Source organism: Canis lupus, chromosome 11, assembly GCF_003254725.2.
Source record: "Canis lupus dingo isolate Sandy chromosome 11, ASM325472v2, whole genome shotgun sequence".
NCBI classification, from domain to species: domain Eukaryota; kingdom Metazoa; phylum Chordata; class Mammalia; order Carnivora; family Canidae; genus Canis; species Canis lupus.
In genome coordinates, this window is record NC_064253.1 from 34,875,476 (window position 1) to 34,892,261 (window position 16,786).

The 16,786-nt window shown below is 36.9% G+C and overlaps 1 protein-coding gene across 7 annotated transcripts in view; it reads right to left on the minus strand.

The window, feature by feature from the left end:
* Window positions 1–1,937: 1,937 nt before the first annotated feature.
* The window catches only part of TTC39B (tetratricopeptide repeat domain 39B), a 131,017-nt gene continuing 116,168 nt past the window's right edge, over window positions 1,938–16,786 (minus strand). For 6 of the 7 annotated variants that reach the window (XM_049116137.1, XM_025432265.3, XM_025432266.3 and 3 more), the window contains 3 exons: window positions 14,007–14,124; window positions 11,948–12,064; window positions 1,938–8,847 (listed from right to left, as the gene is read on the minus strand). In XM_049116137.1, the coding sequence (XP_048972094.1) occupies window positions 8,757–8,847; window positions 11,948–12,064; window positions 14,007–14,124 (326 nt within the window). In that variant the 3' untranslated portion in view covers window positions 1,938–8,756. The remainder of the gene's footprint in view (window positions 8,848–11,947; window positions 12,065–14,006; window positions 14,125–16,786) is intronic. The other variant, XR_007413993.1, reaches the window with a different exon arrangement.

A 16,786-nucleotide genomic window follows, 5' to 3' on the forward strand; every position in this document is an offset into this window, starting at 1 on the left:
AACAGGGTGTTCTCTTGACCTAACATGCATATATAACAAGAGCTAGAAGTATTGTTATTTTAAGCTACTGAGATATGGAGGCTGTTACTAAAGCATATCCTAGCCCATTTTGATTAATACAGAAAGTGATTCCAGAGGTTATATTGATGAGTCAATATTGTTTAGTCAATTAAGTCAAAGGAGGTTGGACATGGGAATTAAAGTGATGTCTCAGAAATACCGTGGTGTGGTTATATGATACAGAATTAAATAGACAAAAAATAGACTAAACTTTTTAGAGAACTGTACTGCCAAAGAACTACCTGCCCTGAAAGAGATGGGACTTTCCGTGACAGAATGATCATTTGGCTCGTCATGAGGCAGGAAAAGTTCTGAGAAAGTTGCTCATTTCCTAAGGAGGGCAATTTTCCTGATAACCACTTGAGATGTGAACGAAGAAATCATGGAAAACAAAGCATCTTTCAGCAGGTGAAGCCAGATGCCACAGAGAACAATGAAAAAGAGCAACACTCCCACTGCTTTCTCCAGTTTTTTTTTTTTTAATATTTTATTTGTTTATTCATGAGAGGCACAGAGAGAGAGAGAGAGGCGGAGACACAGGCAGAGGGAGAAACAGACTCCATGCAGGAAGCCCGATGTGGGACTCCATCCCAGGTCTCCAGGATCACGCCCCGGGCTGAAGGCGGCGCTAAACCTCTGAGCCACTGGGGCTGCCCTCCAGTTTTTGTTTTTAAACTAGTTCAGGTTGATTTTACTACCACCCAAAGATTTATAACTAATGCAATCCCAAATTTATCAAGCCCCTTATGTCAAAGAACAAAAAAAAAGACAAATGTGAAAGCATAGGTCACACTGGGAGAATCACCGTGGATCCAGCCCAAATGGGAATGTAACAGAGACAAGCCAATTGTTGGCCACACCCATTTCCTCTTTTTTCCCTGAGCTCACAGACTACATTTCTCTGTCTCTTTTGTCATTAGGTGAAGCAAGATGACTGAGCTCTAGCCAATGAACTGTGAACAAATGATATGCACTGCCTCCCTCACACAACTCTCCATGCTTTTTCCCCTTTGGCAGCTTGATGCAAAAGGACAGTGTGACCTTACCAGCCAGGCACTGAAGACAGTAGAGCCACAAGACAAAGAACTTGGGTTGCTGCATCACAACAGGAGAAATCACCCATTGGCAGGAACACCTGCTTTATGGCAGATGTTAGCTTAACCTAACTCATCCAAGGGAGTGGAAGAAAGCATTTTATGCTAGATTACCCATTGGTGGGTCTTATATACCTCCTCTTTTGATCCTCCCTGCAGCTGATGAGGCACTGAAACTATCCCCACTCAACAGAGGACTTATGCAAAGTTCAGAGAAGTTGCTGGGGAAGAGGATTCCAGGGCACTACCTTGCCAAGACCAGCCTCAAATACAGACTTCCTGATTCCCCGAGGCCCATTTTTTCCCACTGTGTTATACTGAATGCTAAAGATTCCACGTTAAACTGAACATATTAGCAACTTATCTAAATCTCTAAACTACTAGGTTATAAAAAGATGAAAGGAAGGTGATCCTCCCTCAAGACAACTTTGTCATCCCATTTATCTCCATTCCTAGTGTTCAGTCAAGAACATGACACAAAGAGAGACCTTTCCATTTGCTGAAAAGGTTTTAAAGTCTTACCAAGAAACAAAAATTTAAGTACACATCACATTAGAGTTAGAGACCAGCAAAAGAGATGTTGGGTACATCTTTTAAGTGTAGACCAACCACAATAAGAGTAATTTCATCAAGTGGAATTTACTTAAATAACATTTTAACAATTCAATTGCACATTGTAGGTAAATGAGCTGTAGCAATATTAGAATTCAGAGTTCTAAGAATACCTGGCAACTTAAACAGGCATCTAATAATGTAATACTGAGGAATGAAAAATAAAGCATGTTGACTTTCAAGATGGGATGTTTTATTTGCACTTAAAAATACAACTTCTAAGATGGCATCTGTTTTCAAAAATGTCTTAAATGTTAAAAATATGCTACAGGAACTGTTGTCTTCATGTTGAAAATGTAGATGTCATATCAGCAATAGCTTACAAATCATAGGTGATAACATTAACACAAAATCAGCAAGCAAATACTCATGGGGAACACAGTTTTTATATTAAAAATATCAGAAGTTCACAGTTTTCTTCTTTCTTTCTGACTTACATTGATAAAATGCTTTTATAGATATAATCTATTTCACTTTCTGGTACCAGATCCAATGCCTATTTGATCAGCAGATGGATGCTACTAACACATTCATCTTACATAGAACTCATACATCTTAAATTTCTAAAAATGTCTTGCTCTGTAAAACTGTGACCACTGGGAATGGAAAAAGATATGAAACTAACTTCAAGTGTAATGAGAAGAGAAAGAGGGAAGATAAAATGTTGGCAATTTTTACTAATAAAACATTGAATTATAAAGTACATTCCACAGGAAACCACACACTGATTTACAAAGTCTATGACCTCTAACTATTTTTGTTTCATCCAAATGAAAGTGAAAAATATACATTTTTGAAGAATTTCAAAATTCACCTACCTGGCAAGGTAAAATTAAAGGTTTTTAGGTAAGCAGATCACAAGACAGGTTTATTTTGTGTTTTAAGGCAAAGCAAAATTTCCCAAGTGAAATATCTACAAAATAAATTTGCTTTAGAAATAAATTTCAGTAATAAAATAATACTTCTCCCTTATTAAATATATATTTTACCTTTACATCTGATTTAGCAACTTGCATCAAAAAATTCAAGAGTTCTATGAATATTTGCAAATAAATACTTAAAACACTAGCATATAAATGCCTCAGCTGGTATTCATTCAGGTGTTTGGATGTCAACAGTTAGCAATGGGGAAAAAATAATAAATAATAAGCTACTTAAAAATTTTCCCCTTAGACAACATGAGAATGTGACATACTGGTTAAGAATGAAGTAATTTTTCTGGATAGCACATATCAGTAGAACATGTGTGTTCTCCTTTTGCAAATCAAAATACCCAACCATACTGTTTTCTTCAGCCATTAAATCAATAGCCTAAGATTCATAATGTTTATCGTAATCTCTCTTTTTGTGTAAACCATTTCTTTAAAAAAACAAATCACTGCATAGAAAGCAACTGTTTACTATGAAGAATAAAATCATTTCAGGTAAAAAGTAAAGTAATTAATGGAAATTGTTTAAATGCATTTACTAACCTGGAAACTTATTTCCAATAAAGATAAGAATGAATTAAAATGTCTGTGTGATTTCCCAAGCAGGGAGTGTCATCCCTTCAAATTGAGGATGATCTTCCAGCATTTCAAAATAACATAATTTCTTTAAAACTGAAATGATAGGCAATATTCTTTAACATATTTATTGGATCCAATTTCTCTGGTTATCAGTTCTGTTACACTGAGACCAACTTTTTTTCCTAAATAATGTCAAACAGACTACCAATAATTAAAACAAATTTACTAGAAAATGTTAAGTAGCAATAAAACAAAAGTGCCCACTGGGATATGCCAGCATCCCGTACATTCATCATTTAAATTGTATTTCTAAGAACTATTGGATTAACACACAAGGTGTATTGTATATTAATATACAAGATTTACTTTATAAAGCTTAGTATTATACTTCAAAGTACCTTGAGATTTCCTATTAAATACCTGATCTGTAGGCATCAGTATGCATTCTTTATTAAATACAGTGAGAGGGCTGTTTTGAATTTTCCATGCAAGGTCATGTTACAGCATTAATGTGCTGATACATTTATAAACTGGACAGAATGGGGGTTGGACTTCCACCAAAGCTGGATCCACCTACCCCTTTGGGATGGATCAGGCCAAGAACCTGCTCAGCCTCTGAATCCACTAAACAGTCTTGCATCATTTCTTTCCGCAATTTTCAAGTCATAAGCAGATTGGAATGGACTTCCACGCCATCAAAATCAGACAAGAATTGCTCCACAGAGAAGGTATTTTCCCCCATGATAAATTCTGATATGTCCTTCCTTACATTTCAATTTCAACAATCTGAAACAACTAAATCTAATAGCAGATATAAAAAAGACAAAGCTATCAACAACGGGAAGCAGGAACAAGGTTTCAAACAAGCAATCTAATATGTAAAGAAAAATATATAAATAACTGGTCTGCAGGAAGGGAGACAATCTGGAGAAGTATCTGCATTCTTTCTGAAAGAACAAAATAAAACATTGTCTACTTCATATTTATAAACTGTTTTTTTATCTACCTGCCTATCTGATCTAAAGATGTCTACAGAGAATAAAAATGTCAATTACATGAAGACATATCACTTAAGTATATCATACACATTAAAAATATTAGTAATAGGCAGCAAAAGGCTTAAAATATATAACTTTAAATAAACTATCTGCCAAATTATTCTATAAGTGGGTAACCAGTACCTAATATTCCTTAAATAGTCATACAGGCATAGCTGAGTCATGTCAATGGGCTGAAATTTTCATGAGCTGAAACATTAATGCTTCAACACTGGATGCCAATTCTTCAGAATAATGTTAATCTTAGAAAATATTATTTTAGGGGCACCTGGGTGGCTCAATTAAGCATCTGGCTCTTGATTTCAGCTCAGGTCTTGATCTCAGGTCATGAGTTCAAGCCCCATGTTGGGCATGGAAACTACATATATATATATTTATATATAATATATATATTACACACATATTATTTTAATCATAAAATCTACTAACATCTCAAGGTGAGTCACTCTACAACTCTAATAGTTTGTGTTGTTGCATCTGAAAAGCAAGGAATGTCTATAAAATAAGACTAAAAAATGTTAAAAATAAGGTCTCAGTCTAGTATTTAAGGAGCTCTGGGAGAGTGGAGAAGAATCAAAGATGACCTTGATCATCTGCAGAATAAAATGATGAAATGAAAGTTTATGAGCAGTTGAACAGAAAAAGCAATCCTCAAAGATACATATTTAAACCAGAATTGAAAATGCAACGATGGTGATTGAATGATCATAGTAGACAGCAAGTAAAAGCCAGAACTCTAGGAAACATGCTTTCAGGGGCCCTTACTTTAAATAGAACTGCAGCATGTATAAGTGAGCACTTCCTGACACTAGCAATGTTTCAAGTGCTCGATAGTCCCATGTGGCCAGTGGCCACCATACCAGACAGAGCAGGACTGCAGAGGAAACACCATCCAGAGCCAAGATGGGTAGGGGAGGAGATAATTTCCCAAGATCCATTCCAGGCCCGATGAATCACATAATCTCAGGGCATCTAAACAATCACTAGAGTTTTCACTAACTCATTTTAACTAAATGTATTTGAATTTATGATTTATAAAGATAGAATAGGAGAAAAACAGAAATATGTAAAAAGGGAAATCAACAAAGAATTAGAGTAATGCCAGAAATTTTTCCAGTTAGTCACAAAGACCTTTTCAATTATTATTTTCAGTGTTAAAGGAAGAAAAACTTTAACCAGAAAATATCAATAGACAAAGAATCAATAGATTCATTTTAAAAGAAGGATGAGAAGTAGATTCATAATGGCCAAAGGGACTATTATTGCCTATCATAATGTAACTACGTCTACAGTAGCTTCAAAAGAAGAAATACTCACTTGTCTTTGAAAGCGGGGAAACCTTCTTTATACACATCCAGTGAGTTGAACCCCTCTTCAGTGCTTGCTTCAGTAGTACAGATACTAAAATTGAAGCTCTTATCAAAGACCCATAGAGTGACCTCAAAGTTCAACTGTAAGTTCCCAGGCCAGGTAAGAATGACATCACATAGCTCTGCTAACCTGCTTACTTTGCCAAAGAGGAAGTTATGTTAGATTGCTTCAATGATTAAAAATCTTCCTTGTCGCAGATTAATTTGAAATTCACCTCCCTACAGCTTCTACCCACTTATAGATGAAACAGAATCAATGAGCTTCCTTTGTCTTGAGGCCTTCTTGCATCCAGGAGAGGCACAAAAACATTAAAATATACATCCATGTAAGAGTCAATGTAGTTATTCTTCCATTAATTATCAAGCAGAAATAGTGCCTTTCTTGTTACAGATCCTACAAAGCATAACCTCTACTTGAGTCTTAAATTTATACAGCACTAATCAGAACCCTGGCTCTCCATTTAAAAAAAAAAAGAATGAAAGAAAAATTATACCAAAAACTACACAAATTGCACAAACTGTCAGACACACTGGCAGTCCAAACCCGTCACATATGCCCCTCAAAACATTAGATAAAATATTGTCACTTCAACACTCATTCTTCACAAAGCAGCCTGAATCCAAAGTAATTCCAAAAATGCAATATTAGCTGGTGCCATATGAAACTGGTGCAACCAGGGTATCATGAACAGGCCAGGAAACAGATACTTATTTGTAGCATTAATGATATTACAACAATTAAACAGTCAATGGACAGAGTATCCAAATTACCAGGTAACTATAAAAAGATTAGGAGGTAAAAATGAAAACAAAATAAGAAAAAAATAACAAAGGAAAAAACATTATGATAGCAATTTCCTTTATATTTGTTTGGTAATGCAGATTTAAAACAATATAAAAATAACCACCATAGCTTATATTGTTTTCAAATTTCACCAGAAAGATACGTTTTTACTGACTTTTGCTCTGCCCTGCAGCTTCTCACAAAAACAATATGGGAGTTTATACTTTAAAAAAATAATGCTACCAAAGCTCTTCTAAGGAATTCATAAACTATTTCTCAAATTGTATACAAAATAGTTCTGACACATATTTCACTGCTGATATTTTAATAACAGTTCATTTTATTTCCTCTTGTCTGGACCTAAAATAAAGCTACGTAATTCATATTAATAGCACATAGTGAGAGCTCCCACCATGCTGTCTGAAGGTCTAGTTCTCTAACTCAGGTTGTATTAATCATCTTCCTTTGGAAACATACCCTCAGTATTGGTCAAGAATTAGTACCTTAAAGAAAACAAGACCAAAATTCCTGCTGGGTACCGACTCATGTAGTAGGGAATGAACAGCAAGGAGCAAATTCATAATCTGGGTTATTGTCAGTGCCAAACACAAAAATAAATTTAAAAGTGTTTGAATTTCTGCACTTCTTTCATTTCACATCAGAGACCACACACTCAGCCAAAATTTTTGTGTTGATATTGTAATCAGTGCATAAAAACCCTAATTATTACAGCAACTCATATATTCACATAGCCTTTCGCAGTTTACAAAAAGCTATCTGTGCATTGTCTAACTGAGCCATCACAAGCACCAAGCAGTATGTCACCATCCCCACTGGGGAAACAGAGTCACAGAAAGAACGGATGACTTATTCCACATCAAGGAACTATTGACTACCAGAGGTGAGCTCCAGACTCCCAATCTGAGGCTATTCTGTTTAGCGGCAGAGGTTTCCATGATAGGTTACTCTTCAAAATAGAATAGAAATGGGACCAAACGCTGATTTATGGATCCATGAATGGTTTCTCTTCACCCTGGATGCAATCCTGTCATTAGCCCCAACAATGTACAAATGGGGGGAGTAGGGGTAGGCAGAGACAATTGTAAAATAACACACGCACTTTGTGGTGATAGTTTGCGTTAAACAGTTGGACACTGCTGAAAATACCTATTACACAGACTCACAGTTATAAAACTGAAAGAGACCTTGAAAAGTCATCTGTTCTTTTTTCCATTTCACAGATGATGAAAATATGCTGATGCAGAGAACGGGGATCTCCCTCAAGGTTACCCCGGCGGCTGCTAAGCAGTAACAGAACAAGGCTTGCTTCCACATTTGGCCCTGATTGTGTTTCCCCGGTAAAGGACTAAGCACAGCCCAGATATTTAGAAGGAACTATCACAGTGCTAGACAGATTAGAAAACTAGATCTCACCAGCATCATGAGTATAAAAATTATTGATATTTTACATTATCATTTAAAGCAGCAGGAACTTTGTTTCCTATAGAAAAAAATAATCAACATTTGCATTTTAGACTTTCATTGCTAAGGTTGAGGATAATTTCTAAAATATGACTTTTTCTTCCCTTTAGATACTTTTTTGAAGTTTGTTATTATAATAGACTTAAGTACATTCAAAAAAAGAATAGTCATTCAAAAATGTTACCATCTTTAAGTTACGTGAAGAATAAAAAAAAAAGAACCCAAAACCTAATAATATTTCATCATCTTTTCTGGATAAAGTTCCCTTCAACCCATTAAGGACATTATCCTGTCCCTATTCACACACACTACCTGTCTTATTCAGGAGACTTCAGGTTATTGTTAATCTATTTTGAATGTAGGTGATTTTTATTTTCCCTCTTAATTAAATTCAAATACTAGCCAAATCTAAAAATGGCCCAACTTATAAGCCATTTGCTACTTAAACATTGATTTCCACATTAAAAAAATAATAATCTAATCAGACTTTATTGTACCTGTGAGTCCTTTAAAATACTTCTTCATTCTCCAAATCTAATATGAAATTATTTTTGGAGAGGCAAAATATAAGAATTTTCTAGATAGTACTGAACATTGAACATCATTTCATATGAAAAAAAACCCACATTTACGCAGACCAACAGTAAACCACAGATAATAGAAAATATTGACAATAAAATTAATTTTTTGTCTCTCGTTCAAAAGATCATTTTCCACTTTAATACAAGGTCTAATCTATAGCAGATGCCATTGCTAACTGAGGCAAAACTCCATCCTTCACATTCTGATCAATCGGAGGAAGTTTTTTTCCAGAGGTGAAGAGCTGCCTGAATTCGGAAGTGTAGTCTGGACTCCATGGAGTAATCTTTGTAGTTGTTTCTAAAGATAATAACAATAAAATTGTAATGTCAAAATTGTTTTGTATCCAAGGGTAATACTATCACCTCCCCTTCTTCTCATCTTTATTCCTTATTTGCTTCCAAACGTGAATAAGCAGCAGATTTGTTAAAATGTAGATTCCGATCCTGTGACTGAAGGAGGGTGGCAATATTCTGTATTTCTAGAAGCTTCCTGGCAGTGATTTGAAAGTCATACTTTGAGTAGCAACTTTCTATTTAATGACCAAACCACTCAAACAGAAAGAAGCTTATGAAGAGGGTTTAACAAATTCTGTAAACTATTCCTAAATAGTTGACCTCCTTTTCTAAACCAAGAATTTTAAGGCAGCCTCACATTAACATGATCAATCACCATTCCTCCTGCAAAGAAATCTTTCTGAAACTCTCATGCAACAACTACAACAAAGAAAAGGATTATGTGGTGACATCAAAGTTACTTACTCCAATTCTCACAGGCAAATTAGCAATGGTTTGGCCAATAATTATTGTGTGACAATGTCAGAAGAGGCCACAGAAATCCATGGATTAATTAAAAACTTTACTTGGATCATCCAAGTTCGCTTCTGTCTGCTAGAATTGTTAAGAATCAGCAGAACAGAATGGCTTTTGACTTTGGGCTCCTGCTTTCATACACTGCCTTGGCCCGTGGATGACCTGTAACCCCTTTCTTTGCAGTAGCAAAGCCTTCTTGTTATAGCTCTTCATTTTCTAAGAGCTGCTCACTGATAACCTGGATAAGGGTTATTATTCACAAGATGTAACTGAACACTTTCCTAAATGTCTGGCCACTAATTTTAGCAACTTTGTGAATCTCCAATTGCAAAAGGGAAAGTACAGACAATTGAAAGTTTTGAAATTACTGGGAAATCTGTTTAAGGTGGCTTCATTAGCACTGGCTTGAGTTAGTGGTGACTTGTGATCACTGATGGTCTTCCTTTCTAGTAGTTAATTGCCAGTCTTTTGTTTTCATCATTATAAATTTGTCTTACTGTGCACTGCTTAGGTAACACCAAGTAGGTCCAAATAATGAATACTTCCAACAACAGTAACAATTGTTCCTAATTTTCCAATAGCTGGATTTGAAGGTACATATAGGGCATCCCGGGTGGCTCAGCGGTTTAGCGCCACCTTCAGCCCAGGGAGTGATCCTGGAGACCTGGGATCGAGTCCCACGTCGGGCTCCCTGCATGGAGCCTGATTCTCCCTCTACCTGTGTGTGTCTGCCTCTTTCTCTCTCTGTGTGTCTCTCATGAATAAATTTTAAAAAAAAATTAAAAAAAAAATGAAGGTACATATATATCAGTTGAAATATGAGTCATTCTCACTTTCAACAAATTAGCTTTAAAAGTGACTCACTCTGATATTACCCTTAAAAAAAAAATAAGCAGCAGCAGCAGCCACCTTTCTCGGCTCCATGAAGCAGCTTCAGGGAGCTTCCTTCCTGTTACTATGCTTTATTCACAGCAAAACATCCTGAAAAGTTACTTAAAGTAGCTGACTCCATCGCCTCCCCTCACTGGTCAAAGTCATTGATGATTGTCATGCTGTCAAGTTGAGCAGCCACTTCCCTGGGCTCACCTTGCCTGACCTCTCAGCAGTCATTGTCACAAATGACCACTCTCTTCTCTTTGAAACACTTTGTTCACTTGGCTTTCCTGGGTGTCTTCCTAACTCACTGGCCACTTCTTCTTAATCTTATGGTTTCATTTCTAAAATGGTGGGATATCCCAAGGCTCTGTACTGGACCTCTTTCTCTAGCTATATTATTTTCCCAGAATGATTTCATCAAGTATCATGGCTTTAAAATATCACTGTCTCTGTGCAGGTGACTTTGAAATGTCCACATTCAGCCTTGATGTTTCCACTGAACTCTGTGCTTGTATATTTGACTGCCAATCCATCATCTCCACATGGACAACTAATAAGCACCTCAAAATCCCATGGTGCTAAACATAAGTATTTTTTTCTCCTTTCCTGGAGCCTACTCTTCTAAGCATACCCCATTTTGATAAAGAGCATCATTTACCACCTAAAGGCTCAACCTCCCAGTTTAGAAGATTCACAGCTGTGGCTTCAGCCAGGAATGCTCCCCACCCAGTCTTCTGTGATTGATCTTCCCAAGACTGATTTTAAATATGCAAATCTCAACTACAAGATCATCTCCTCAAGAAATCTTTCCAGATTCAACCCATTTTAAGGTAATACCCAGGGACTCTTATCATATTATATAAATCTCAGGAAAGCGTATACCATTGCTGGTTTTCCTATTTGTTTGTTTATTTAACATCTCCCTTGAATTAAGCAAGGGGAAATGTTGCCTGTTTATATATAGATGTCTGTCTGGAGCCTTAATAGTGTCTGGCACATAATAAGTGCTCAATGCATACTCACTGAATTTGAATAAATGAACAAACCAATGAATCACTAGGCTTAAAGCCATTATGTCATTCTTTCTCCACTGTAAGAAGTACTCAAGGCAAATAGATCATGGCGTTTAAGTGAGCTGTGATCACAAGTCTGAGAGCCATTGCCTAGTAGAAATGAAAATGCTCTGAAATTACCACAGTGAACAGAAAGAAAAGAGAGCCAGGGAAAGATACAGAGGGCTTCTTCCAATCAGTGGCTCTTCAAGGCAATGAGAGATATAGTTGAATACACCAGGGGGTCAGCAAATTATGACCAAAATATTGGCCAAATCCAGATACACTCATTTATTAACATGTTTTCTATGGCTGCTTTCAACACAATTAGAAGTTGCAATGAGACCTTATACTGTAAAACCAAAAATACTTACTACCTGGCGCTTTACAGAAAACATTTGCTAATCCCAATACAGAAGAGAATAGGTTAGAAATCTGTCATAGAGATGCCTATAATCACAACATTTGTACACAGTCACAGGGTCAGGCATTAAAAAGCTTGGAAATAGCACAACTACAGCAAGAGTCATGAGCATAACATTATTCCTCATTTTTCAATAATGTTTTAACTTCTAAGTATATAATATTAATGCTGTGGTTATACTGGTATCAAAGTTCCTGACTTCATAGCAAGCAGGAAAAGCTGCCATTGTCACTCACCTTGCAGTTTCTAGGGTCTTTATGGCCTTATCAATTTCCCCTTGGCTTTTGTACAAAAAGGCCAATTCAAACAGGGTAAATGGTACCAGGTAGTGGTCATACTTCAGTAGCTTTTCACTGAAAGAGTGAATAAAAAGTGACTAAGTTTTAACAGAACAAGAAACAAATCATTCTTTTTCAACAATACACTTTCCTCATTCCTCAGGAAACAGGTACAGCACTAAGCCTATTATCAGAGAGAACTGTCATTATATAGTCAAGGAATCTAATAAGCTATGGCAATAAATAGCATGTTTTGAATAATTTATCTTCTATTTTATTCCTTAATCTAAACTCAGCACTGAGCATTGTTTACACCTCTTAGGAAGATGAATGCGTGCAGATCTTCAAAGATTAATCCTGGAAAGGACATGGTCATCCTCCTAAAAAAGGACTGTGTTCATGAAATGACTCCATTTAGAAATAAGAACACTATTACTTTATATTGTTAAGTCTCATAAGGCTAAAAAAAAGGTCAATAAGGAAGTGATTAACACTTCTGTTTTCAGCAATATTATGAAGTCTAACCATAAAATATCAAGAAGCAAAGATATTTGTTTTTTGTTTAAATTAGATAATCTTTTTTTAAAGATTTTATTTATTTATTCATGTGAGAGACGGGGGGGGGGGGGGGAGAGAGAGAGGGCCAGAGACACAGGCAGAGGAGAAGCAGGCTCCATCCAGGGAGCCCGATGTGGGACTTGATCCCAGGTCTCCAGGATCAGGCCCTTGGCTGAAGGTGGCGCTAAACCGCTGAGCCACCTGGGCTGCCCAATCAAAGATATTTGTAAAGTAATGCCTTCCAAATGCATAGCTCAGATCACAAGAACATAAGAAAAATTCTCAAACTGAAAATAAAACAAAGCCAGAACTCTAAGTATATGGATGATGTCAAAGCAGTCCTGGGATCTGCTTTGGCCTTAATCAACCAGGGCTTTATATTTCAATGTCCATGCTTATGAAGCCTTGAGTCCACATAAGAGCAGAGACTGAGACCTCTATATAAAGCTGGGGCCATTCTCCAACAGAGAAAGGGTGGATTGGCATAGGAGGACTACAAGGACAGTTGGCTCCTCAGCCTGCACTCCAGGTTAGAAGGGGGAAAATGTATTCCTTGGGAAATTAATAACCAATTGGCCTGTCCTCAAATGAATTGGCAGTTCATATTTATATGGCCCAAATGACCCAAAGACCTCTAAGCAATGACATTAATATGAAAGTAAGCCTGGGCTGAAAAAGCTTTGGGGGCACATGGCAGAAATAAAAACAAAAATCACTTTAGAGAGTCTTCAGTCCTAGCCTCAAAAGTGTCTCAAGATAAAACCTATTGAAGGGGAGCTCACGATCCAAAATTACAGAAAAAAAAAACAAACAAACAAACAAAATTACAGAACACATGAGCAAACAATTCACTGTAGATTCGATAAACATAACAGCATAGCACAAATGGGTCATACTTTTGATCCTTCTAGAAACACCAGTAAAACTGAACTCAATGTATACTTCTTTTACTAAAAAAGGGTGGTATTAATTTGGGAAATAGACATGGTTTCTTTCCTCTTATAAGGACACCTGTGTTTAGGGTGAAAATAGTGTTTAGGGATGCCTGGGTGGCTCAGTGGTTGAGCATCTGCTTTTGGCTCAGGTCATAATCTCAGGGCCCTGGGATCAAGTCCCGCATCAGGTTCCCCACAGGGAGCCTGCTTCTCCCTCTGCCTATGTCTCTGCCTCTCTCTGTGTCTCTTATAAATAAATAAATATCTAAAAAAAAAAAAAAAAAAAGAAGGAAAACAGTGTTTAGTTTTCATGGAATTCAGTGTTCCCCTTAAACACTAAGTGCAAATGCATAAAGCCATGTTCTACTGAGGCTACAAATTTGCTCTCAAAGGACAAAGAGAGCATTACTGGATTCTCTTCCTGGTAATGTCAAACACTAGCAGCGAGAGAAAACACATGACTTTCTCACAGTAACTCCCTGGGAAGTTACTGCACTCAGCTGGGCTTCCTTGCTGGTCGGTACCTTTGGATGACGTGATTGAAGCAGAGTTCAGCTTGCAAGGGCCGCTGCAGGTTCTTCAGACAGCATCCCTTCAGCAGCTTCACCAAGCACTCATCATCCACAGAGTAGTCACTTATATCTTAAAACCAAACAAACAGAAAGCACACACAAAAGGAAAAACACTTTGAAAAATCCCAAGTTAGAGGGAGAACTAATAGCTATTTAGGTTTCAGAGGAATCACTGAAAAATAAGGAGAATATTTCTAGCATTTGTTAAGCCTTACTTAATAAAACACAATGAAAGTATTTTAAGTTAAAAGAAGAATGAGTTACCACATTTCTACACCATTTTATTAAAGAAGTTCAACTCTCTCCACTTAAAACTCTTCAGGTGCTCATTCTCGGAGTTACGTGACCTTAGATATAACAAGAGGAAATCTAAACTCTGAGGAAAGGAAGAGCTTTATTAATTCTATAAAAGGTAAAGCAGCGAGAAGCAAGAAGGCTGCCTCCTCCTCCTGTGGTTCTGGCATCTAACTGTGCTGGTTTCATGCAGGAGAGGATAACACTTCCATATGGAGAAGCAGATGGCTTCCTACCCATTAAAAATTCAGGAAGTAGGATACCCTTTCCAGATCATTCTGTTTACAACCTATCAATTTTCCCAGGTTATGTTCTTTTGGGGGTAAATTCTTTCATAAAATTAGACAAAATGGTTCTGAAGTACATGCAAGGTACCTAAAACCCTCACAAATTTGCAAGTGCTTGAGACCAATGTAAAGGTTTTTCTTTTACCATGTTTTCCCTTTCAAAAATGACTCTGCCTTCTCCAGCCCAAAGCTATAGAATATTAAACGAAAGGAACCGTATTATGTATGACATCAACCTGACAAAGGTAGCCATTTCACATCTATCACTCTTGAATTTGGGAGCTCGTGCAAGTTACTGCAACAAAGTCATTCCCAAGACAGACTGATAATTTAAACAATTCAGGCTGTGACAGTACAAGGGGTGCAGGGGAGTAAACCAAACCAATGAGGCCTGGGAGTCCTCATATTGAGATCCCCCTGGCTTTCAGTACAAACCTCAGAAATTACCATTAACACATGCTGGGGTTTTGGTTAGTACATTGCTTGCTTATGGGAGGTTAATGATGCTACCTAACCAACTGGAAGGGAATCACTTTATTTCTAGGTGAACACAGCTGATATTCACCTCTCTGGTCTGAGCTCTGATGGTTCATTCACCAAGAAAAATCACAGATATCAACATCTTATGTTTCCTATTACTTAAGGACCATTTTTCAATCCCGTGCCCCCCCCCACACACAAATATATCTATGCTTCTAATCATGGATACTCGCTGACATGTATGTATGTGTATATATACACATACACACACACACACACACACACACACACACACACAGACATATACACACAAGAAGCAGCATCTTTCCAGGCCTAGAATCAAACCCTGAGGGTCCATCCTGGATGCTGGTTTTAGTATCATTTGTGTGCGTTCTAATGAGTTCTGTATTAGCATTTTATGAAGGTTAGTCTTACCATAAACTTCTGGTGCTCAGTGAATGATGGTTTTACTGAGGAACAGACACAGCATTATGGAAAATTAAAGTACCAGTAAAGCCGCACTTAGTGTTTATTTGGATCATGAGTTAAGGATGTGGAAAATTGGCCCCGATGATACCACCTTCCTCCAAACCTTAGCAAAACCATTATTTCCTCTGACCGCAGAGTACTCTGTCAGATGATTATTTTCCCTTAAAATCTGAGTGCTTTATCATGATTCTCAACCTCATGGGTGAGTTCACAGATGCGCATTTCAACACACAATTTCCATTTTACATTCCAAGAAAATTATACAGTAATGCTGCCAAAGCACATTTTCATCATAAAAGATCAGCTTAACTTAATAAAACAGAGGGTAGGCTGATGAAAAAGAAAGTTTGAAGCCCAAACTACAAAAATACCCACAGTGAACTTTTTAGAAACTAGCCGAAATGTACCAAAGGAAAAATTCAAAAACAGGTTTAGAAAATGAAAAGCCATAAAGTAGCATTTTCCCTTTTATGTAACCCTGATTGTGTTTGCTATATTATTTCACAAAGCAAATTAACTGCAACAAAGAATCAGAGAAGAACTGCTGTACTGACTTTTGGCTACATGTTGAATTTAGTTAGATTTCAAACAGAACATTAATGGAATTAGTGGCAGACACTGACTCCAGGCATATTACACTAAGTGTTCTTTTCTTATTAAACTATCTTTCCCTTTGTATCCATAACCGGCCTTTCATAACCACATTGTCAGAGTAGAATACTGACTGGATCTTCTATCATCTTTTACTTTAGAGACATTTGCCAAGGGGAGAAGAAGCAAAAACTCAATTTCCCAAGACTGGGGAGAAAGGGGGTGAAGGTTGAAGTCACGTTGGGTTTACAACTTCATTTCACTTTTTCAGATTTTGGATTTTTTCCCCCGTTGCTCTGAAATAAGAGCTTAAATACTAAAAGGTCATTACTGAGAGGGATGGAGGGAGCAGAGAGGGAAATCTAGTAATTTTCCTGCATAACACAATGGACCTAGAAGATCCTTTATCATAAATTTCATGTACAAAATCTTCAGGAAGGAAAACTTGTTTTTTAAACCCAGAGGGAATGCATACAAAACTAGAAATGTACAAAGTACAGTGCATCTGCCTGTCTGAGCTTTCCCCAGTCCTCCTTGAATATCTCTAAGTCTATCATTTCAACAGATCATTAAAAGAGGAAGGAATTGGGC